At 33.5% G+C, this 25900-nt stretch overlaps 1 protein-coding gene across 1 annotated transcript; it reads left to right on the top strand.

Moving 5' to 3' along the window:
- The first annotated feature begins 12109 nt into the window (after positions 1–12109).
- Positions 12110–18322, top strand: LOC141402524 (SCY1-like protein 2). The gene is given in 6 exon segments (XM_073984008.1): positions 12110–13326; positions 13603–14275; positions 14357–14576; positions 16933–17127; positions 17185–17286; positions 17288–18322. Coding segments are annotated over 6 exon segments (2676 nt in total). The 5' UTR covers positions 12110–12396; the 3' UTR covers positions 17844–18322.
- The last annotated feature ends 7578 nt before the right edge of the window (positions 18323–25900 follow it).

Genomic DNA, 25900 nt, shown 5'->3' with positions numbered 1-25900 from the left:
AAAATAGAAAATATTTTTCTTATGCTTCTACTCTGAAAAATGTCAATATGGGCATTTCAAATTATATGAACACCACCATAACTCAAAATTTGTGAAGTATAGTTCACAAATATATATGTGAACAATTCAAAGGGTTAATTTTTAAAATCATACAACGCCATCTATTTGTCATATTTTTAACATCTATTCACTCAAATAGTTCATGTCCATAGATACAATATTGGGGTATTGCCATCATAGACTAATTAAGTACCCATAAATAGTTTGCATCCATATTTTTAAACATCTATATGCTTAATAAGAACAAACACAAAGATTTCGCGCAAATCGCGTAAATGTAAAATAGCACATATATACGAATAATAAAAAGAAGAAAAAATCAATTATTGTTTATTATTATCAGAAATAAAGAATATTGATAGAACTCAGTTAGTTCCGTCAAAAAAGAAACCTCTTCTCAGATAGTTCTGTCAAAAATCACACACTCTACTCTCTTCTTTTTGTGTTAACAAAATTTCCGCAGGTATTTGACTTTTATTTCTAGATTTGTAAGCGAATTTAAAACAATGGTTAAAAATTAAACTGCAATGAAAGAGAATAGAAAATTTGCTATGCTTTGAATGTACAGTATGCAAAGTTCATATTCGTACACCGCTAGAAAATTAATAAAATCTTTATTAATTCCAAGTGTGAAATAAATGATATGAATTACCATAAAGAAGAGAGATTTAAGAATAACAAAACAAATTGTTCATTTATTCCGTCATTTAGGTATAGATGGCGCCTGTGTGGTTGGCAAAGTTCGTATTCGTACACCTATAAGCATTATATATTTGGAGTTTTTAAGGATTTTCAAAGCAAAATACCGCAAATTTTTGTTCTTTTCTTCTTTTGGAATGCCTCTGCTATAGAAATATGTAAAAATAACGGTAATTTTATTAAAATTTTTGCATGAATAAAAAGTCGGAAGAATATTTGAAATACTTAAGAAAAATGTGCTAGATCTGATTAACTATTGCAATTTATTCCCGAATTTGGGACAAAAATAGCTAATAGCAATCCTTCTGTAACAATATTCGAGGTCTAATATGGAAATTAATGTTGTCAGCGTTTGGAAATGCAAAAGAAAGTAATCCGGGCTTAGGTAAAATAAACACATTTTTTGTTTTTACTTGGTAAAAATCGCAAGTGTCGTTTTATACTTGACATTAATTGTATTGAAGTTTTAGAATACGGTTTCGAAAATCATTTTATGTCGAAAACTGAGAGAAATTATGAAGAAAAATGAAACTGTGCAAGTTTTGATACTGTCTGCGTACGACTGAAATTCTACGCTTACTACGAACGAGGGTAATGACTGCCAAAATTGTGAAAATAATGGTTTTTACTTCTTGAAATTTATATTTCTTTACCGAAGGATCCAAAATGAGTTAAAAAATGTCAAAAGAATGAAGTAAATTGTCCAGGAAAGAACGTGGGGTAACCTTTTGAAGAAATGTATTATTTTCGGGGAAATTTTCTTCCTTAAAAATTGATTATTCCTCGTTATTTCCGATATGTCTTGACATCAAATGATTTTCGAAACCATATTCTAAAACTTTAATTCATTTTATGTCACATATAAAACGAAACTTGCGATTTTTACCAAGTAAAAACCAAAAATGTGTTTACTTTACCTAAGCCCGGATTACGTTTCTTTGCATTTCCAAACGCTGACAACATTTATTTTCATATTAGAATATTGTTACAGAAGGACTGCTATTAGCTATTTTCATCCCAAATTCGGGAATAAATTGCAATAGATAATCATATTTAGCACATTTTTCTTAAGTATTTAAAATATTCTTCCGACTTTTTATTCATGCAAAAATTTTAATAAAATTACCGTTATTTTTACATATTTCTATAGCAGAGGCATTCCAAAAGAAGAAAAGAACAAAAATTTGCGGTATTTTGCTTTGAAAATCCTTAAAAACTCCAAATATATAATGCTTATAGGTGTACGAATACGAAATTTGCCAACCACACAGGCGCCATCTATACCTAAATGACGGAATAAATTAAAAATTTGTTTTGTTATTCTTAAATATCTCTTCTTTATGGTAATTCATATCATTTATTTCAAATTTGCACATAAAATATGGAATTGATAACGATTTTATTCATTTTTTAGGGGTGTACGAATATGAACTTTGCATACTGTATGTATACTAGAAATATAACTTTTTGCACTTTTTTGAAGATATCGAAAATACCACCACATAGCCGTGTAGAGCATGAAAAACTATTATGAAATAAGGTGTAATTTTTTCTCTATCGCGAAAAAGTTTCCGCACCAAATGCATTGAAGTTCAGTAATGCATTTTTTAATTTTATCTGTTATAACAACATGTTTGCTTTTCATTAAAATTTTTATTTTTTTGTAATCTAATTTAAAATCATTATCAAAGCGTTCTGGACCAATTTGTTCTCAAATTTCGCCATTTCGGAGCATATTAGGAACTTTTGACACTATTGCAATTTTTGGTTTTTCTTTATAAACTCGTGAATTTTATGTTTATATTTTTTGTACCTATCGGACAAGAGAATATGGTGTCATTTGGAACAAATTCGCGAAAGTTACAGACCGTTTTTAATGGCTTTGCCTGTGAGAAATGTATTTTTGTCTATAAATATTTATTCGAACAAAGCAAATTTAAAATTATAAGTAGAAAAAATACCAAAAGGGTTTTAGTAATTGCGGTCGGTGCTGAAACTTTTTTCATCGAATCGATCTTAGAAACGCGGTTTCATTATTAGGACAAAATTCCCCACATGGTACTGGTGTTGTATTTTTTAGAAAACGAATACAATTCTCACAGGCAAGGTCAACAAAAACAGCCTATAACTTTCGCGAATTTGTTGTAAATGACCCCAAATTCTCTTGTCCGATAGGTACAAAAAATATAAACATAAAATTCACGAATTTATAAAGAAAACCCAAAAATTGCAATAGTGTCAAAAATTCCTAATATGCTCCGAAATGGCGCGATTTGAGATCAAATTGGTCCAGAACGCTTTGATAATGATTTTAAATTAGACTACAAAAAAATAAAAATTTTAATGAAAAACAAATATGTTGTTATAACAGATAAAATTAAAAAATGCATTTCTGAACTTGCATGCATTTGGTGCGGAAACTTTTTTCGCGATAGAGAAAAATTGACACCGCATTTCATAATAGTTTTCCATGCTCTACACGGCTATGTGGTGGTATTTTTTTGGTTATAGCCCTAATGTATACTAATCGTTTCATTCATGTTTTCCAGTCTTTTAGTTTGCCCAACATTTTTAAACCCTGCAAATATTTTTGACTGAAATAACAATTTTGACAGAGCTCGGTTAGCGCAGACAACAACACTTTAAACGTCAAATTTGTTATGATTTTGTACGAATTAAGCTCAAAACAGATACAACGTTTGATTAAAGTTTTGTGTCGTTTTGGCCGTTTTTACACTGTTGGGCATGATGCCGAAAAATTCAAATTCATTTGAAATATATGCCGGCAAACAGATAAACGCTGGACTTTGGTATCGTCGTCGCCCTGTTGTTGTTGTTTTTTTCTCGACGCCCAACGCAAAACTTTAATCAAACGTTGTATCTGTTTTCAGCTTTATTGTATGAATGTTGTATGTTGTTACAACAACTTTCTTGGTTAGTTCCGTCAAAAATGTTTATTTCATTTTTATTTTCCATTTTCCAATTAGAAATTTAATAATATATTAACTTATACTAATTTTTTTTCAATTAGAAATTTTTCTCCCCATCGTTGTTTACTTTTCCAGGAATTTCCTGGAGAGAAATTCTCTCTATCTTTGGTTAGGAACAACACATTTTTAAACGGTTTTTAACATATTTATTTTTAAAAATAAATGAAACATTTGTTTCTTAAGAAATAATGTAATGTTTAATTAAAATTATTATTTCTTGGTGTTGTTGGCTGTTTTTTGTTTACATCCGCCGGCTTCGGTGCCGTTTGTAGCATTTACGCTTGTATTTGCATCACCTCCCTCCTCATTACCTTGGAGGTTTTTGTTCTTTTTTTGATTTGATTCATTTCGGTCCTCATATCTTTGCGTTAAGAACACAGGACACCGCGTTACATTATCTAAGAATATAATGCCAATATTCCCAGAAGATAATGCATCACCACCTGCATCTTCAGCTGAAGCTGCAGCAGGGGGCCCTAATAAATAATCTTGATTCTGCTTCAATGGAAGCACCAGAAGATTTCGATTTTACTGGATCGCCACCTGCATCTTCAGCTTCAATTGAAGCTGCAGCAGGGAGTCCCTAATAAATAATCTTGATTCTGCTTCAATGGAAGCACCAGAAGTTTTCGATTTTAATGGATCGCAACCTGCATCTTCAGCTTCAGTTGAAGCTGCAGGATACTCATCGATAATAGATAACTTCGATTCTACTTCTATGGAAGTAGCAATAGGATGACCTAATCTATTACAAGATGAAGGTGAAAGAAACATTATTGAAAATTCTCCACAACCAGTAGCTTCAGTTGAAGTTAATGGGAAAGAGAATCTTTGTGAAGCTCCAGAAACTATGGATAAACAAATAGAATTGGTGCTTAATTCCTTACCTACGTATGATCATTACAACAAAATTTATAATTGGAACTTAGCAACAGCATCTGAAGTACTTAATAATATATTTCCATTTGGGCTTCGACCCTAAAATAGAAACAATTATTAAAGACTTCGGCAAAAGTGTGTATTACATATAGATGAGCTATATGTAGCACATACAAGAATACCTCATTCAAAACATAAACCTAAGGCTTATGTTTGCCTATTGAAAACAATTTTCACAGATGATCCGCCAATTATAATTATTGTTGCAGAAACAGTAACACCAGAAAAAAAGGATTATTACACATTCATAAGAAATATGTTACAACAATGTTTTAGGGGTCGATTATGCATTGCCACTACACTTGAGTTGAGTTGTCAGCACAACTGAGATGAAATGTTGTATTATTGATGTCAACCCAACTGGGTTGTCGATAAACGTGTTATCGATCAGTGTTTTTTTTCAAACTTGTGAACTCTATATTAATCCAAAAGGCACAATTCGCAAAAAACTATTTTAAAATGATAAGTTCAGTGGAATTATTTTTTTGATGATGAAGAAAATCTACAGGACATGACATCTATAGTATTTTTGATTGAAAAGTATGCTGTAGTTTACATTGTGGAAACGTTAAAGGATGACTTCAAAGTAAGTTACAGATCAACAGCAATACCTACCCCCACTTTTAAAAGTGTGCGCTGCCTTGAGATTTTTTGCGGAGGGAAGTTTCCAAAATTCCCATGACAAGGATTACAACAATTGCATTACTCAATCTATATTGTCGAACTTAGTGAAGGAAGTTGTCCACTTGATAGAGGGACAAATTGTGCTAAAATCGAATTGGATCGTTTCGAAATTGTCGGAGGTGGAAAAAAGACAATACAAAAATCATTTTTATTCAAAAAAGAAATTCCTTGGTGTTGTCCGCTGTATAGATGGAACCCATGTGCACATTGGATTTCCACTCAATTTATCAATTAATATTTCAAAATGTTGTTTTATTGTTATTTTCACCATATTTTTGATACACAAAATTAATTAATCATGCAATTAATCAACAATTGTTAAGAAAATGTTTTTTTCCTTTCAATTTTACTTCTCGTTTCTTCGAAGATATTCACTGCAACTGAAAATAACTGGTTGCTGAAAAGTAGCCGGTTCGTCAACTGAGATTCGCAACTTCAGTTGAAGGTTGCCATACATAAAGTAATTTTGACAACTGACAACTCCACTCAACGATAATTGCTATCGAAAATTGACCCCTTAATGTCGCCAATGACCTTGGCGCAGAAATAAATATAATTGCATTAGATTCGGATACTAGGCAGATGTCTTTGTGTCAAATGCACAAACCTTATTGCAAATTCTATGAGTTTGCTCCTGAGTGTATAGCAGGCTTCGTATTAAATCCAATTCATTGGATTACGAAACTATCAAATTTTTTGGTTATTTCTAAAATCAAATTGCGCGGTACTACCGCCCCCTTCAAATTGGAAACGCTTCTTTAATTACTGTTGATATGTTTAAGAACTTTAATCGTTATGATCATGAGAATTTCAAATTCGACCATTACTTAACTTTATTTAGTGATGAAACTATTGCCTTAATAGAGCCAACTGTGGAATTCAATGCCACAAAAGAATTATTTGCGAACGAAGCAAATTATGATCTGCAAAGCAAAAAAGAATTCTTAATAATGCTATTGCATTTGTACAACAATTAGAGTATAAGAAATGCCCATTACTTAGCCAACCATTTCAATTTAGTAAATCTCTAACTAGAATGTATGAATATTTAGAAGACCATGGGAATTTATCTATACATAATTTCGTGATAGAGGAATTTTTCACGCAATGTAGAAAGAGAATTTACGGTTCTCCAACCTTTAACAATTTGCTCTACATAAAAGCAAGGCAGGATATGATATTAATACTTAAGAAATATATATGTATGTAAATCAAGATTTGTATTGGCTAGAAGAAAATTTCAAAAAAGAAATAACGTAGTTAGAAATATATACAGTTAGGCAAGAAATGTATTGCAAAAACCAAAATTGTAGAAAATTTCATATTAATTGTTAGTTTATGGCAACAAATTATGTAAAAACTATACGGTTTTTTTGCAAATCTCTTGCTATAGGTCCTTACAACAATATTCCGTCAAAATATGCAAAGGTTATTTGCGATTTATAAAAAATACGCTCAAAAATAAGAATTAACTACTACTTGGGGTGAAAATAAAAGTATTGCAAAAATTACCAAATCGATGGTTTCTTCGAGAATTACCAAAGGTGTGTTCCTTAATGAGTTGTCTATCCACTTTGGACAGTTATTGGAGCATTAATGAGCTTAGTTAAACCAAAAATTAAGGCTCGGTATGTTACACTCTAAGGATACTGGTTCCCCGATTTTTAGTAAATCTTGATCCTACGTTGGAGGATGTTTTTGGATTTTTTTGTTAAATTGGACCCAAACATTTTATGAGGGTTGATATCAGGATGTTGACCCGATGTATTTAAGAGTTTTGTGTTGTTATATTACATCAGCAATTTACACAAATAAGATTAACATGTCATTATCTGGTCTTTGGAATTGTGGTAGTTGACTTTGTTTGAGCTTTTGGGATCGATTTTTCTGACTTTCAGACTAATGACTATTAAATATTTCTTAATGATGTCAGTGGGGATGTCTTCCCAATCATTATTATATCCGTGAACCCAATTTCGCATACTATTTTCCATGGTAAAGAATATAGTACCAAAACATTCGGTATTCCAGCTTCTCCAGTAGCGGTTTAATTTCCATATTTGATGGTTTTTATTGGATTTGGCGCAATTTTTTGGATTTATTATGATAGCAGAGGATAATATCTATCCACTTAGTAAAAATTAAATCATATCAATACCATTGAGAGACGAAATAGTGCTCTGTCGTAGGTCGTTCCAAAATACTACACTGGTGTCAGTTTTTTCCATATAATTTCCAGAGGTATTTCGAAGTTCTCAAAGCCAAAATCGGACTGTTTTGCATTGTTCCATTTTCCTACAATACATATTGAGTCAAATATTCATTCTTTGCCTACTTGTCTGTGGCCTTTTCGTCATTGTTTATTGTTAATATGGTCCCATGCGTTTTTTACCTGTCTGAAGACCCTCCATGACGTAATTTTTATCACTGAACTTTATTACATTCAATACTGTTAGTGTATTATTAGCCGCAAAAGTCATAAAAATACATAATGACCGTAAAAATTTGCAAAAATTTTATAGTTTTATAGTACTGATTTTCCCGTTGCAATACTTTTATTGTCACCCCCAAGTAGTAGTTAATTATTATTTTTGACCGTATTTGTTATAAATCGCAAATAACCTTTGCATATGTTGACGGAATATTGTGGAAGGACCTATAGCAAGAGATTTGCACAAAAAACCGTGTAGTTTTTACATAATTTGTTGCCATAAACGAACAATTAATATGAAATTTTCTACAATTTTGGTTTTTGCAATACATTTCTTGCCTAACTGTATGTAACCAAAAAAGTCTACATATTTCTTGGAGTTTTTCAGTCTGGTAGTTTATGAAACCCCAGGAAACACAGTGGGACTAATAATTTTGGGATCCAAGAGGGCTATGAAGTTTTTCTTGTGGATAATATACATATGCTCCTCCTGAGCTTCGCTAAATATACGAATTCCTGAGTTTTCTCATAAATTTTATAGTTTTCACAACATTTCAAGGGGCAAATTACATGCAGAAGCCTTCGAATTACCTTGTAATAAGGTCTGGTACAATCTTCGAGCATCCCTTGAATCAGCAATGCAAAAGTATCCGACATTTATAGCGCTTCAAGTGACCCTAACGATCATATTACGAGAGCATACTAGCTAACAGTGTAAATTTCATACAAATTTCATGTATTCTTTGGTGGTGGTTTTATTTTGATGCTTTGGAAACTTTAGGAGCGGGATTGTATAATAATGTTGTACATTTCTGATTGAGTTAAGGTCCCAAAGTTTATTACAAGGTAACTCCAAGGTTCTTGCTTGTAATTTGACCCTTGGAATGCTGTGAAAACTATAAAATTTATGAAAAACTCAGGAATTCGCATATTTAGCGAAGCTCAACAACTTCAAAGCGCTCTATGATCTCAAAATAATTATTCCCACTGTATTTCCTGGGTTTTCATAAACTACCAGACTGAAAAACTCAAAGAAATCTGCAAGGGTCCGCCTTAACGAGCTATACGCGAAGTCTGACCTTAAATAACGCCAATTAAAGCACAAATATGTTCCTATGTTTGTCTGAAATATATCATAGACAACCAGAGACATTCGATAAAGCAATAAAATGTAAAATGTGTATTGCTTATTCCATAAATTTTACGGTAGTATTAATATTTCATTGGGTGTATGTACACTTTTTACCGTTATTTGCATTATGGAATATATTTTTGTTGTATCTATGTAATATTGTTTATTAGGGATATGAGATAGAACTATGTACTTGGATTTTCATAAAAATGCTTCCTTACCCTTAAAACCCGAGATTTATAGGGTGTATGTAGACTTTTTTGGTTGACTGTATATTGATAAAATTGGAAAGTTGTCCAAAATCCCATGGTTTAATAATAAAGGTTAGCTAAAGCTTCCAGTCAATTTAAATTTTTTACTTTCGACTGTTCCTAAAACGTCAAAACAATATACACAATCTTTATTTGTGTGTGTGATGTTTACCAAAAATTTTAAAAACAATCGGATTCAATGATTTTCAAAATTGTTTTTAAAGCATTTGTATGGAAGAAATCCTTCAGCTTATTATTGAAACAAACATTTTATCATATCCACAACTCGATTATGTGGAGAAACCTTGGCTCTTCATTCATTTTTCGCGTTTTTTATAAAATGCTCAAAATTGGTATTTTGTAAACAAACCCACTTGTTGCCTTTTTGTTTACAAATTTTGAAGTTTTATGAATTCAGGAAAAACAAGGGTTCTATAGATTTTTTTCATTTAAATCTACCTCTTTACGTATACCATGCAAAATCCCTTTTTTTCAGCGCCTAAATTTCTAATTATCCTTTCAGAATGTTTAAATAATAAATCTTCTCCTTAATTCCTTCGATAAAGAGGCTCCTCTGTGCTTTACTGTTGAAATTGTGTGTTTAGGGTCCAAGGGGGTATTTGTCCTATGACATTCCTTAATTGGTCCATATGACCAAAACAGGCTGCCACTGAAAGCAATGAAGATAACTTTAACCTGTTTTGGTCATATGGACCAATTAAGGTATGTCATAGGGCAAATACCGCCTTGGACCCCAAACACACAATTTCAAAAGTAAAGCACAGAGGAGACTCTGTTGTGGTATGGCGTTGTATGAGTGCTTCCGGTGTAGGAAATCGTGTCTTTATCGGAGGAATTAAGGATAAGATGTATTATTTAAACATTCTGATAGGATAATTTGAAATTTAGGCGCTGAAAAATGGGATTTGGGACAACATTCCAATTTTATCAATATATGAGCCCGAGCACAATTCACATATTTTTCCAAAAATGGATGCTATGTAACTGTCCAAAAGTGATTCAAACACCTCCCCGATCCCCGGATTTGAATCCTATAGATAATTTATGGAGTATTTTGGACACAAATACAAAAAATCGTAACATCAAAAGTATAGGAATCCTGAAAAATGCCTTGCAGGAAGGATGGGGAAAAATTCAGATATCGTGCACCGAAAATTTAGTTAAATTTTTGGCAAAAAGCTGTAAAGGATAACAAAGGATGTCATACCAAGGGCTGAAACCCTAAAAAATCCGTTTTGTTTCATGAAACTTTTAGAGTGCATACTTTTCACTGTGAGGTAGAAATGGATGTTGTTTAACCATTTTTATTTTTTTATCTAAATTTACCTGAATTTCGTCAATTTTATTTTATTATATTTAAGACACTAATGTAAAAATATAAAAAGGAATGAAATCGCTATCATTAAGCGGTAGTTTACACTATGTAAATGACATATGACATGAAATTTTCCATCATTATATAGTCGCTAATATGTGCAATGTTGGGGATTTTCCTTAGTCCCGGTCCACACTAGCGTGAATTTCATTAAAAAATTTCATGAAATTAGGTGTTCTTAAATTGAATTCCCCACTACAGCAATTTTATGATTTTACTCTACTATGGACGTCGATCTAGAGACGCATAATTTCATATCAAAATATCAGTGAAATTACTGTAGTGTGGCCCGGGACTTACGCCATTTAATTTGCGGGTCCACACCAGCAAAAATGTAATATAATTACGTCTCCACATTGTCTGCGTGGGTAGATATGGAATGTTTTCATTTCGTGTCATATGACATTGATAGATAGTGTAAACTACCTCTAACCAATTCTTAGCAATCGCAGTTTTAATGAAAGGAACTGATGTGGATACTTTTGACTGTGATTCACTGTATATAAAATGTCGTATGGAATTTGACACTAACATTACAGCCCAGTTCAGTCAGCTGGGTATTGCTGCTACCTTTTCTTGTTCTACCATGACCGGAAGCACTCATACAACCCCATACCATAACAACAGTCTACTCTGTGCTTTACGGTTGGAATTGTGTGTTTAGGGCCAAAGGCCGTATTTGCTGTACGCCATACCATAATTGGTCTTTTACCATTAAAAAAGTAAAGGAACAAAGCTTAGATTTTATGAAGTTATAATACCCCAGCAAAAAATTTTGGAAGTTGTGCAATTGGAATTATGATTTCACAACATCTTTCGATGTACTCCAACAGAGTTATGAAAAATGCACTCCGTTCGATACATTTTATAAGCAGTTGCTGTAGAGATCTCTACAGAAAAAAACTATTGGTTGATCGCTACACATTTCTTCAAAAGATAAACAAGAGTGTATACATTTCGAAGAATTTGTCATAAAATAAAGAAATAACAACTTAAGTTGCGAACATTTTTGCGGTAATTCACATGACGAAAATTTTTAATGGAGTGGAGTTGGAATCCATGTCGAAAGCTGAACTAGTGATGGGAAGACAACATAAAACAACTTTAGGATGATGAAAGAATATCAGATGGGCTTGGATTAAATCGAGAACGGAGGAAGTAAGCTCAAATGTGATTGAATTTAATGGAAACTTTTTAAATTTGTGTTTATATAATAAAGTTCTTTGTGTTCTTGTTTTACACAAATAATAAATGTATTTAATTTATTTTGGGATATTTCGCAATAGCTTGCATTTTAATTGCATCTTTAGACTGATTAAGAGTGCCTTTAAATTCAATCCAAACGACTACATCAAAAGCTGTGATTTGGATCGAAAACGGAGTGCATCCTAGCTGTGTGCTGTGGAAGCAAAATAGAGTGCATCCTAGTTTCGACGTTTTAAAAGTAGTACAGTGAACTAGGAACTAGATTACCCAGCTCTATCACAGTGGCAACTAGCATTCTAATTTGACAAACATTCACTGAACATACCTCAGGCGAGTAAACAATTGACAACTCATATTTCAGAGCACACTGAACGCAGTCAACAGAGAAATAGAACAGAGAAAAACACAAGAAAAGGAAAAAAGTACTAGAAAAATTAGGAAAATAAGCAAGGATTATAACAAATTTCGTCGCCAATATCCTTATAAAAAAAGAGTAACAAAACTGTAACTAAAGTGCAATAATCTAAAAGAGTAACAACAAATAAAAAACAATACGCAATAATAAGTTAGTTGAACAGCTGGAAGTGAAAAAGAAAAAAAAAACAAGGATGGATGTTATTAATAAATTCTATTCGACTGCAGTTTCACAATTATCTGGTGTCACCAATTATCTGCCAGGAAATAATGTGACCCGAGAATATGAAGTGCTGGATCAAGTTTGCACTGCTGGGGTGGGGTTATTGTGGAAAGTGTACAACGGATATAAGAAATCAACAAAACAGGAAGTGTCGGTGTTTGTATTTGAAAAGAAAGCATTAGATAGATGGTCTAAAGAAGATCGGGAGGCAATTTTGGAAACTTTGCGTAGAGGTGTACAACAATTGACAAAGATACGACATCCTCATGTACTTACCGTTCAGCATCCTTTGGAGGAGAGTCGTGACTCTTTGGCCTTCGCCACGGAACCTGTTTTTGCCTCACTGGCTAATGTTGTGGGGGATCAAGTAAGGGCCGAGAAAAAACTCTATGATGTGGAAATACGTCATGGTTTGCTACAACTCTTTGATGGTTTGCAATTCTTGCACAATGATGCAAAAATAGTGCATCGCAATATTAGTGCTGAGACAATTGTAATCAACAAGAATCGTAGTTGGAAATTGTTTGGCTTTGATTTTTGTGTTGGCAATCAACCCCAACCAGATGGTAAGCCATATTGGCCTTGCAAGGAATATTCGACATCGATGCATATGTTGGCACAACCCAGTTTGGAATATACGGCCCCAGAAATTGCCTTAAATAATATCAATTCAACAGATAGTGATCTCTTTTCCTTGGGTATTCTAATATTTACCATTTATGCTGGGAAACCTCTAAAGTTGTTCGGCTCCGATTATAGCGCCTTTCGAAGGCATGCCAATGATTTGAATCAACGTAAATATCCACCCATGAATGCTGTACCAAGTGAATTGACGGAAAGTTTAAAGGCTCTACTACATCCCAGTCCTCATTTAAGGCCAAAATTGCATGATTTGAAAGAGGTAAGTGGAAGAATATGTATTTTGTTTTATTTTAAAAATTTCAAACAATATCGAAAAAGGTTTTTACAGGTCATAGCTATCCTGTTCCGAAAGAGACCAATTTGACTTGTTATACTTTATTTGACTCAAATTATCTTTTTTTTGGACTGTTTTTTCCTTATAATACTGGAGTATATATATATTTATTTTATTTATATATATATATATATATATATATATATATATAGATTCTTTCCACCTTCTCTCTAAAGCCACTTTTTCCTATTTATTTTTCAGGTAACCTATTTCCATGATGTTGGCGTTAAAACCCTCAGCTATTTAGATTCCCTCTATCAATGGGATAATTTACAAAAATCAAAATTCTACAAAGGTTTGCCCCAAATAATACCCACACTACCGCATCGTGTCAATCTCTATTCGATCCTACCATATTTGGTTAAAGAATTTGTCAATTCACCCATGATTCCATTTGTATTACCCAATGTTTTACTCATTGCCGAAATGAGTAGCCAAAAAGAATACTGTGACCATATCCTACCCCACCTGAAACCGATATTTAAACTCACCGATCCCATACAAATTCTTTTGATATTTATGCAAAAAATGGATTTACTTTTAAAATTGACACCAGCAGAAGAGGTGAAATTACATGTATTACCGTTACTCTATCGTTCGTTGGAATGTGATATGCCCCAGATACAAGAGTTATGCCTGAATGTGTTGCCAACATTTTCAACTCTCATCGATTATAATGCAATGAAAAATTCCGTAATACCTCGGATTAAAAAGCTATGTTTAATCTCAACAAATGTATCGGTGAAGGTGAATTGTCTAATATCGATTGGTAAACTATTGGAAAATTTAGATAAATGGTTGGTATTGGATGAGATATTGCCATTTTTACAACAAATACAAAGTCGTGAACCTGCTATTATTATGGCCATAATAGGTGAGTAGGAGAAGTAATTTGAAAATTAATGGTAGATATTGGAGATACTATTTTGTTGCTTGGTTTCCGATCTTTTTGCAGGTATATATAAAATTGCCATGACCAACACCAAACTGGGTATTACCAAAGATGTCATGGCCCACAAGTGCATACCATTCTTAATACCCTTGAGTGTAGAAAATGGTTTAACTATTGCTCAATTCAATACAATTGTTGCGTTGATTAAGGAAATGTTTGCTCGTGTCGAAAAAGAACAAAGAGAAAAATTGGAACAATTATCAACAATACAACGAGATAACAAGTAAGTCAATATTTGCAGGTTCATGTGTGTTTGTTCAGTTTTGAGAAGCCAGGCTGGATTATTGATAATTCAGCGTGGGTCATTGTTAGATGCTAAAGAGATAGAATTCAGCAGAAAGTTGGCCGTTAGATCGTCTCCTAAGACGACCTTTACACCGTCTCTTAATACGGCCTTTGGAGCTCGTCTATAATGACCATCAAACTCGTATATAAAAGATGACTTTCAAAAGCTCGTGTATAAAAGAAGTCCTTCAAAAGCTCTTCTATAATAGACGACTTTCAATTCAAGCTAATCTAATGAGATGAGTTTATGAGAAACGAGTTACATTTAATCTTCCACATTACTCTATTGGCGTACCATAAAATGTATTCAAATAGGAATTGATACCACACTTTAGGAAAATCATTGCTTTTTACCGAATGGAAATTAAAAAAGGAGTGCAATAAAGATTTTGTTGCTGGTATCAGACATAGGCAAACTGCTATAAAACCATTAGTTTTTTTTATTCTGAAAAGTTGCAGCTGCAACTGGAAATATTTTCTACGTTATGGAATATCAAATGGCGAAAATGTTCTTGCTGTTGATGAAATGGGTCAAAGTTTGTGAACAAGGAGGCAGTAATGTGAACTTTCATAGAAAGCTGCGTGGTCCCGGAAGAATGTTTTTTCTTTGAAAAAAATCATCCTATGAAACTGTCCTCATCTTTTAAATCACTTAAAACAATCGACATATTTTCAAATGATTTTGTTATCGATGGCAATCCTATAAGAAGGAGTAAATTACAGCAGTGTGCGATCATGACTAACAAAATTTTAATGTTCAATTGTGTCAAAATAGAAAAAGAGGCACATTCATTTAACAAGCTGTGACAAGATGAATGTGGCAGATATTTAGCCATACCGTCTGAACTTCCATCATTCTTAACATGGAGTGAATAAATCTTACGGATGACGCAATGGTCACCAGCTCCTTCATTCAAAATAGGATTGATTTATTTGATGAGTTCAATGTTCATCTATAAAGACTCCCTTCAGCTCGTCTATAAAGACTCCCTTCAGCTCGTCTATAAAGACTCCCTTCAGCTCGTCTATAAAGACTCCCTTCAGCTCGTCTATAAAGACTCCCTTCAGCTCGTCTGTAAAGACTCCCTTCAGCTCGTCTATAAAGACTCCCTTCAGCTCGTCTGTAAAGACTACCTTCAGCTCGTCTATAAAGACTACCTTCAGCTCGTCTATAAAGACTACCTTCAGCTCGTCTATAAAGACTCCCTTCAGCTCGTCTCTATAGACTCCCTTCAGTTCGCCTATTAAGACTCCCTTCAGTTTGTCTATAAAGACTCTCTTCAGCTCGTACATAAAGATTCCCTTCAGCTCGTCTATAAAGATTCCCTTCAGATCGTCTATAAAGACTCCCTTCAGCTCGTCTATAAAGACTCCCTTCAGCTCTTCTATAAAGACTCCCTTCAGCTCTTCTATAAAGACTCCCTTCAGCTAGTCTATAAAGACTCCCTTCAGCTCGTCTATAAAGACTCCCTTCAGCTCGTCTATAAAAACTCCCTTCAGCTCGTCTATAAAGACTCCCTTCAGCTCGTCTATAAAGACTTCCTTCAGTTCGTCAATAAGGACACCCTTAAGCTCGTCTATAAAGACTCCCTTCAGCTCGTCTATAAAGACTCCCTTCAGCTCGTCTATAAAGACTCCCTTCAGCTCGTCTATAAAAACTCCCTTCAGCTCGTCCATAAAGATTCCCTTCAGATCGTCTATAAAGATTCCCTTCAGATCGTCTATAAAGACTCCCTTCAGATGGTCTATAAAGACTCCCTTCAGATGGTCTATAAAGATTCCCTTCAGATCGTCTATAAAGACTCCCTTCAGGTGGTCTATAAAGACTCCCTTCAGCTCGCCTATAAAGACTCCCTTTAGCTCGTCTATAAAGACTTCCTTCAGCTTGTCTATAAAGACTCCCTTCAGCTCGTCTATAAACACTCCCATCAGCTCGTCTATAAAGACTCTCTTCTGCTTATCTTTAAGGACTACCTTTTGCTTATCTTTAAAGACTTCCTTTTGCTCATCTATAAAAATTCCCTTCTGCCTGTCTTAAAGACCCTCTTCAGCTGGCCTATAAAGTCTCCCTTCAGCTCATCTATAAAGACTTCCTTCAGTTCGCCCATAAAGAATCTTCGTATATGGGGACTCCCTTTTGCTATTTTATAAAGACTCTTTTTCAGACTCGTCTTGAAGACGTCCCATTTGCTAGTGCAGGAAGATGCTTCTATAATCTTCAATATAGGCCTTTTGTCGTCTCCACGAATATCTTCTGCGGTTCTTTTAAACTTATAATATTCCTTTTTTTACAGACCCAAAGATGCCGCTGAAATATTGGCCACAGAATTGGAGAAAACCTCATCCGGCAAAGTGACTTCGCCCTCCAATGACGATGACATGTTTTCTGGATTTTCAATTAGTCAGCCGACAAATAGAACAACAAATACGACATCGTCGACAATAACAAACAATCAACAACAAAACAATAAACCCAGAGAGCAATTGAAGTAAGTGTTCCGTACTTGAGTATTTCGATTTTCAAATTACTATTTTATCTTTTTCAGAATTTCTCACAACACATCAGCCAACAAACCGGATATATTATCCTCACTTATGAATTCCAATCTTAGCAGTATTGGCAACAACGCAATGGTTAAACCACCAAACAAATTCCATGGTTTCCTCGAATCCTTATAGTCCAACTGGTAATGGCAACAGCGGCAATGATTGGCAACAAAATTCTTGGCATAGTGCCAATCCATTGGTAATGAATCATCAATTACCACCACCATCCAGTTCGAATATTACTACAGCAGCATCGACCACACCCAATAACAACTTTTCTTCATTGGATGATTTAGATCCATTTGGTGGTAATAAACAAACACAACAGAAACAAGCCATTTCAAATTCAACCACAGCCAATTCATTTACCTTACAAAAACCCACAGTGGATTATATATACCCACCGGGTTATAATGCAATGAAAACAAATTCCAGTACCCCACTAATGGGTCTTAACAATGGCATGAATATGAACAGCATGACCATAAATGCATCATCAGCATCGATGTCTACGACACCCCTGATGCCACAATCTACAATGAATACAACAAATCAGTCGCAAGATAGTCGTAATTTGAATACCTTAAGTCAGCAGGATATTTTAAGTTTTTTTGAATTAAGAAAAGGCAAAACCTGTAGAGCACATGGATCTCTATGAAAAACAACATAGGTGAATTCTCAAATGAAAGAAATCTTGTGTCAAATCAAAACATTCCTACTCCTCCCACTGTATTTGTGTAACAACTTGCTCCTCCTTCCTAACAAACATATACATACATATATTTATTTCTCTCTAATCCTTAACCAATTTGTTATTTTGTTTTTGTATTTGTTTAAAATGTATACATATTTATTATTTATTTTGTTCTTTTTGTATAAGATTATCTCAACATATGACTGGATCTTTATAAGGTTTTATTTTTGGGCACATATTAAATCCATGTTAGTTTGGATAATGTGTGCCAGCAGCAGAGAAGTTATCTGAAATGCAGAGTGAAATTATGTATTATGTGTATTACGTTTATTTTGGATTTAAACCTAAAACTTTAAATATGTATTATTAAGAAATTGTCAGCAACAACAAAATATATACGAAACCACAAGCATCACGATATGCTTGACAAATATTTAAAGAAACAATTAGGCGCACGATTTGTTTTTTTTTTTTTACTTTCGATCAATATGTGCTGCTGAGTTCTTCAAATTCAATATATATTGTAGAAAGATTTCAAAATATATGTTTTCAGAAGTAAGACTGGGGATAGTCTATAAAGACTCACTTCAGCCGTCTAAAAAGGCTCACTTCAGCTCGTCTAAAAAGGCTCACTTCAGCTCGTCTAAAAAGGCTCACTTCAGCTCAAGAACTGCTAGAATCGGTGTATAAACTGATGAACTTAAGGGAAATGATCCCGGCCAAGTGGTATTCTTGGATTATAAGTAAGGTTGACTTTTGAATGAAACAGTGTAACTGTAAAGAGACCATAGAAAACACATTGAAGAAAAAGTAGGAGTAGTGATTGCGAAGATCTCCAAGCTTATTAAGGTTATTCTGAACGAAAATTGCCCGTGAGTTTTTTCACTTTCTCCCTTAAGTTGAATCGGCGGAAAGAAAAAACTTGCGGGGAATATTCGTTCAGAATAATCTCGTATATGAGTGTTCAAGACCTAGCTTTTTACAGCATACGCCAGCGCCGATACCTTCCTTCATCTTGGAACCGTCTTTTGTAAAAATTCAGACCGGCAAGAGGAGGTTAGGTTAAGGGGTCGATCATCGATAACAATTATCGTTGAGTGGCGTTGCCAGTTGTCAAAATTGATGCACGTATGGCAACTCTCAACTGAAGTTGCGAATCTCAGTTGACGAAGCGGCTGTTTTTCAGCAACCACCAATTTTCAGTTGCAGTGAACATTTTCGAAGAAACAAGAAGTAAAATAGAAGGAAAAATAAACATTTTGTTAACAATTATTGATTCTTTGCATCATTAATTAATTTTGTGTATCAATATGGTGAAAATAACGACAAAGCAGCAGATCGAAATATTAATTGATAAACTGAATGAAAATTCAAACTTAGCCCGAGGAGTTCGGGAGTTTTGGTGAAACCAAAGCCACAGCGGATGAAGCGTGGAGGTCCATTTCGGACAGTTTAAACAGCCATGAACCTCCAACACTAACACCGAAGAGTGGCAGAGTCTGGATTCACTTTAAAGCAAAGTTGAAAAAGAAAATGCCTCAAAATAAAATAAACTTCAACGACACTGGTGGTGGTCCATCACAATAAGTGAATTTATCGCCTTTGGAGCGGACAGCAGCAAATCTTTTGCAAATGAATTTGGTGACAAATACAGTAAGTTCAGTTTAAGTACAAATGACGAACATCCTCCATCTATATAGCCAACTACACCAGGGAATTTCGTTTTTGAATAAAAATGGTTTTTATTTTGGATTTTTTTCCTCCTCTGTCAACTTCGAAACTATTCAATTTTGGCACAATTTGTCCTTTATCAAGTGGACAACTTCCTTCAATACTCTTGACAATGTAGATTGAGCCATGCATTTGTTGAAATCATTGCCATGGGACTTTTGGAAACTTCCGTCCTCCAAGAATCGCAACACTGCGCACACTCTTAAAAGTGGGGGTATTGCTGTTGATCTGTAACTTACTTTGAAGTCATCCTTTAACGTTTCCACAACGTAAACTACGGCATCCTTTGGCAATCGAAAATACGCCTTAAACCTGAAATAATTTACTGATTATACAGATCTTTCCACATGATCATCAGCTTACAGTGCAGATGGCAATTCCAATGGATTCGACTTGTCCCTCAAATTTCTTCTAATAGATGCAATGTCCTGTACATTTTCTTCATCATCAAAAAATAATTCCACCTAACTTATCATTTTTTGGGACCAAATAAAACTTTGGGCAGGTTATATTCCAATCTTGGGTTGTTTTCCAAATTTGCTCGAAAACTCAGCCAAAATATTAAAATATTGTCCAGAATACACAAAAGAGTTTTCCAAAGCGCAATTATTTTTAAAATGTTTTTTTTTTTTTTTTGCGAATAGAGGTCACAAGTTTGAAAAAACACCGATCGATAACATGTTTATCGACCACCCAGTTGAGTTGACATTAATGGTACAACATTTCGTCTCAGTCGCGCAGACAACTGACAACGCAACTCAAGTTTAGTGGCAATACAAGATAGACCCATAAGTTTAGGATCCGCAGCCGCCGTGTTGGCAGCCACTCCATTCGGAGACCTTGAGGTCCATTGTGATCATCCTGAATATTTAAGTTGCATGAGTAGTATAGATGATGATTGTTGTTGTGATGGGTTGTATGTAATCCAGATTATTGATTTTTAGATGTAGGAGGTGGTGTGTTGTTGAGCTATGGGAAGAGGTGTTCCCATTGACACTGATGAAAATGTTTCGATAGACGATGCAGTTGGTTGTAGATATGGTGATTATGTATTGGAGGTGTTGTCAGATGGACACGGTTATGTGAGATGTGGTTGTAGATGGGTAAATTGTGATGGTTGTAGATGAGATGTGTTTGGAGATGCGGCTATAGATGAAGTGATGATTATAAATGAGATGTAGTTGTGGGTTAGATGGTTGTAGATGCGGCTATGGATGCGGTGATGGAATGAAGGAGATGTAGATGTAATGATGATGGTAATGGATAAGGTGATGATTGTAGATGAGATGTGGTTGTAGATGCGGCTATATGGTGATGTGTAAATGGTGATGATTGTAAGTGAGATGTGGTTGTAGATGCGGCTATATGGTGATGTGTAAATGGTGATGATTGTAAGTGAGATGTGGTTGTAGGTGTATGAATTGTGATGGTTGTAGATGAGATGTGTTTGGAAAAGCGACTATAAATGTGGTGATTATGGATATGGATGAGGTGATGATTATAGATGAGATGTAGTTGATCATTTTATTTTGGATACCTGTCTCCTTTACTATAGCAATGTCTGTCTGAGAGACAACAGAAGTTCGGAGCAGATTAATCTGCACTATGTGCAGCACTTGCCGCGTCCATCCTCTTGCTGAAACGTGTGAGGCGGGTTCAGACGGAAACGAATCCCTCCTAACCCGTAATTCAGTTTTTCCTCGAGTTTCCTCATGTTCTTCCCATGCTGTGTTCAAAGCGACCTTAATGTCCGTACCTCCATTATCCTTACAATGATTCTCACACGAAGTTCGCCATCGGGCATCATTGGGGACGGCCTGGCTGCCTGGAAATTTGATAGGTTGAATCGTTGGTATGTCTTCTCAAAAGATGATTATTTCTCTGTCAGTCCAGCCACCTTAGCTTCCTTAGTCTGTGAACGTGGTTACGACACAGTGTCCTTCAGCTTTACCCTTTCAGGGCTTAAAAGCAACTCACTTCACTTTGTTTGAGTCGTTGCAGGTTATTGTGGTAAGATCTAATCCACTTGCAGCTCTCGTTGAAGCACATGAGTATAAATCTTCAACTATTATATCACTATTTTATAACGCACTTCCAGCTATAGGTGTCAAGGTGGATTATTTGGCTCATGTACCGAAACTTTTCTCCTTTTATTAGATTTGTTTTAGAAGAACTACCAAAATCCTTTTTTGGCCCATGGTCAATCCAAGCGATACACAATATTCTAATTTCTTTTGGAATATAAGTATTGTTTTTTTTTTTTTTTTTTTGTAGGCTGTGGTGACTTTGTCTGTTAGACGACTACAAATTTTCGCTAGAACTTCCAAAACTTCACTATCATCTACGAAAATGTTATATATTTTATAAATTGGGGAATGTCCACCACTCATATTTGTTTTTGAACAGTTATAGGCTGAGGGTATTTTGCTGTCGTTTTGCCGATGTTTTTTTACTTGGTCTTACTATATTTTTTTCCCATCGTACAATTTTTTTAGAAGTCTTGAGTTGTTGAAATTCGTCGACCAGCAAAAGTGATTTCGATTTACTCAGTTTTGATATCAAATTGTATTATTTTCGAATATATCAAAAGATCTCAGCCAAAAAAAAAAATCGGTATGATCGAAAGTAAAATTATTTAATTAAATAAAAAAAAAACATTTACATTCTCTATCATTATTGACAAATAAAACTTTATGCATTATCGATGAAAAAAGGAGACAAACTTAGAATACCGTTTTATGCGTTTTATAGTAGTGTAGCTAAAATAATTAACAAATTACAAAAACAAATGTATTATATTTTAATCATACATTAATATAAAACTGTACATGTATTTAATAATTAATAAATAATAAATAAAGGAAATATATGTTTTCGGAACATATAACATGGTTGAAGATTTATTTAATGTCCTTTTTAAGAACTCCTCTCGCGCATCTCTTTGACAAATTAAAAATTACAAATTAAAAATATTTTTCAAAGTCGTGGATTTTTTTAGAAATATTTTTCAAAGGTGTGGATTATTTTAAAAATATTTTTCAAAGGCGTGGATTATTTCAGAAATGTTTTTCGATTCTTTTTCAAAATATTTTTAAAAGGTTTTTTTTCAAAAATATTTTCAAAGTGGTGGATTTTTTTCAGAATTATTTTTAAAATGCGTGGATTTTTTAAATGCTTTTCGAATGCATGTATTTTTTTTGAAAAATATTTGTTAAATGCGTGTATTTTTTTAAATATATTTCAAAGGTTTGGATTATTGTTTGTTTTGTTTATTGTTGAAGTTCAATCTCATTTTCGATTGTTTGAGTGGAGTATTCCCCCATTGGCTCAACTTCATTTATTACCCTCTATTACAGAGAGTAATGTTTTTCAAAACGAACTGACAGTGTTGCAAAATTTTACTGATCAGTAAAATTTTGCGATCAGTAAAATTTTGCAACACTGTCAGTTCGTTTTGAAAAACATTACTCTCTGTAATAGAGGGTAATAAATGAAGTTGAGCCAATGGGGGAATACTCCACTCAAACAATCGAAAATGAGATTGAACTTCAACAATAAACAAAACAAACAAAAAACAGCCGAGGCACGGGCGAATGAATGGAGCTTTGTTAAAAAACAAAAAACAAAATTCCAATAACAACCTCACAGGCAACTGTGTTGGTGTTCTTTTCAACTCACAGAATTCGAAGAATTCTTAGTTGATACGTGCTGACATGTTGCAAAATATTTTGATTTTGGTGTTTCTTTGGAAAAGCCGAAAAGTGAGTGTGATTCTCATTCATATGAGAATACTAGACACTTAAAGAGTTCGGTTTTTTTTCGCTAAAAAGGCATCATTTCAAAAACTGAGAAGCCAATTGATAATTCCCTTCGCCGGGATGAAATCATGATATTGGTAGCGATCAGTAAAATTTTGCAACACTGTCAGTTCGTTTTGAAAAACATTACTCTCTGTAATAGAGGGTAATAAATGAAGTTGAGCCAATGGGGGAATACTCCACTCAAACAATCGAAAATGAGATTGAACTTCAACAATAAACAAAACAAACAAAAAACAGCCGAGGCACGGGCGAATGAATGGAGCTTTGTTAAAAAACAAAAAAAAAAAAAAAAAAAAAAAAAAAAAACAAAATTCCAATAACAACCTCACAGGCAACTGTGTTGGTGTTCTTTTCAACTCACAGAATTCGAAGAATTCTTAGTTGATACGTGCTGACATGTTGCAAAATATTTTGATTTTGGTGTTTCTTTGGAAAAGCCGAAAAGTGAGTGTGATTCTCATTCATATGAGAATACTAGACACTTAAAGAGTTCGGTTTTTTTTCGCTAAAAAGGCATCATTTCAAAAACTGAGAAGCCAATTGATAATTCCCTTCGCCGGGATGAAATCATGATATTGGTAGCGATCAGTAAAATTTTGCAACACTGTCAGTTCGTTTTGAAAAACATTACTCTCTGTAATAGAGGGTAATAAATGAAGTTGAGCCAATGGGGGAATACTCCACTCAAACAATCGAAAAAAAAAGGTTTGGATTATTTTTAAAATTATTTTCCCAATTCGTAGATTATTTAACATTTTGTTATTATAAAAATATTTTTCCAACTGACTTACCCCATGGTAGACATCGCCAATTTTCCCCACTAATAAATTAAAGTTGTTTTAATAAAATATTAAAACATAAGCCTGACTATTTTGAAAAGCAAAATATGGGCGTGGATCATTTTAAAACTATTTTTTTATTCCAAGGCGTGGATTATTTTGAAAATAGTTTTCAAAGACGTTGATTATTTTAAAAATATATTTCGAAGACGTGGATTATTTTAAAAATATTTTTAAAAGGCGTGGCTTATTTAAAACAAATTTATTTTTCAAAGGCGTGGGTTATTTTAAACATGTTTTTCAAAGACGGGGGTTATTTTAAAAATATTTTTCAAAGGCGATGACTATTTTAAAAACGTTTTTCAAAGGCATGGATTATTTTAAAAACGTTTTTCAAAGGCGTGGATAATTTTAAAAATATTTTTCAAGGCGCTGATTATTTTCAAAATATTTTGTAAGTCGTGGATTATTTCAAAAATATTTTTCAAAGACGTGGATTATTTTAAAAATATTTTTCAAATGCGTGGATTTTTTTAATATTTTCCAGGGCCTGGATTATTTTTAAAAATATATATCAAAAGCTTGGATTATTTTAAAATATTTTTCAAAGGCGAGGATTATTTTAAAAATATTTTTCAAAGGCGAGGATTATTTTAAAAATATTTTTCAAAGGCGATGACTACAGTAGAACCTCGATAATTCGTAATTCAAGGGACCAGCAATTTTATACGAATTATCGAGGATTTCGAATTAGCGAGGTTAAAATGCAAAGGAAATGGCTTCAAGGGACCGACGGCTCATACGAATTATCGAAGATTACGCATTATCGAGGTACGAATTATCGCGATTCTACTGTATTTTAAAAATATTTTTCAAAGGCGTGGATTATTTTAATAATATTTTTCAAGACCTTGGATTATTTTAAAAATATTTTTCAAAAGCGCGGATTATTTAAAAAATACTTGTCAAGGCCTTGGATTATTTTAGAAATATTTTCCAAAGGTGTGGATTATTTTAAAAAATATGTTTCAAAGGCGTAGATTATTTTAAAAGTATTTTTCAGAGGCGTGGATTATTTTAAAAATATTCCTCAAAGGAGTAAATTATTTAAAAAAAAAAAATTCCAAAGACTTGGATAATCTAAAAAAAAAAAAATTCAAAAGGCGTGGATTATTTCAAAAATATTTCTCAAAGGCGTGGATTATTTTAAAAATATTTCTCAAAGACGTGGATTATTTTGAAAATATTTCTCAAAGGCGTGTATTATTTTAAAAATATTTCTTAAAGGCATGGATTATTTTAAAAATATTTTTCAAAGGCGTTGATTATTATAAAAATATTTTTCAAAGGCGTGGATTATTTAAAAAATAATTTTTTGCAAAGGCTTGGGTTTTTTTAAATTAATTTCTACAGGCTTGGATTTTCTTTTAAAAATAATTTTCAAAGGCGTGGATTATTTTAAAAATATTTCTCAAAGGCGGGGATTTTAAAAACAGTTTCAAAGGCGTGGATTCTTTTAAAATTTTTTTCCAAAGGTGTGGATTATTATTGCTTAAGTCTGGAGTATTCCCCCATTGGCTTAACTTCATCATTACCTTTGAGAGTAATGTTGTTTTTTAAATTAATATTTAAAGGCTTGGATTTTTTTAAAGGCGTGAACTTGTTCCAAATGTCATACTACCATTTCAAT

The sequence above is a fragment of the Musca autumnalis genome, unplaced genomic scaffold, assembly GCF_047663935.1.
Source record: "Musca autumnalis isolate F117 unplaced genomic scaffold, ASM4766393v1 scaffold_1, whole genome shotgun sequence".
Taxonomy (NCBI): Eukaryota; Metazoa; Arthropoda; class Insecta; order Diptera; family Muscidae; genus Musca; species Musca autumnalis.
The sequence above is the reverse complement of the archived record's forward strand: the minus strand, read 5'-3'. Positions and strand labels throughout refer to the sequence as shown.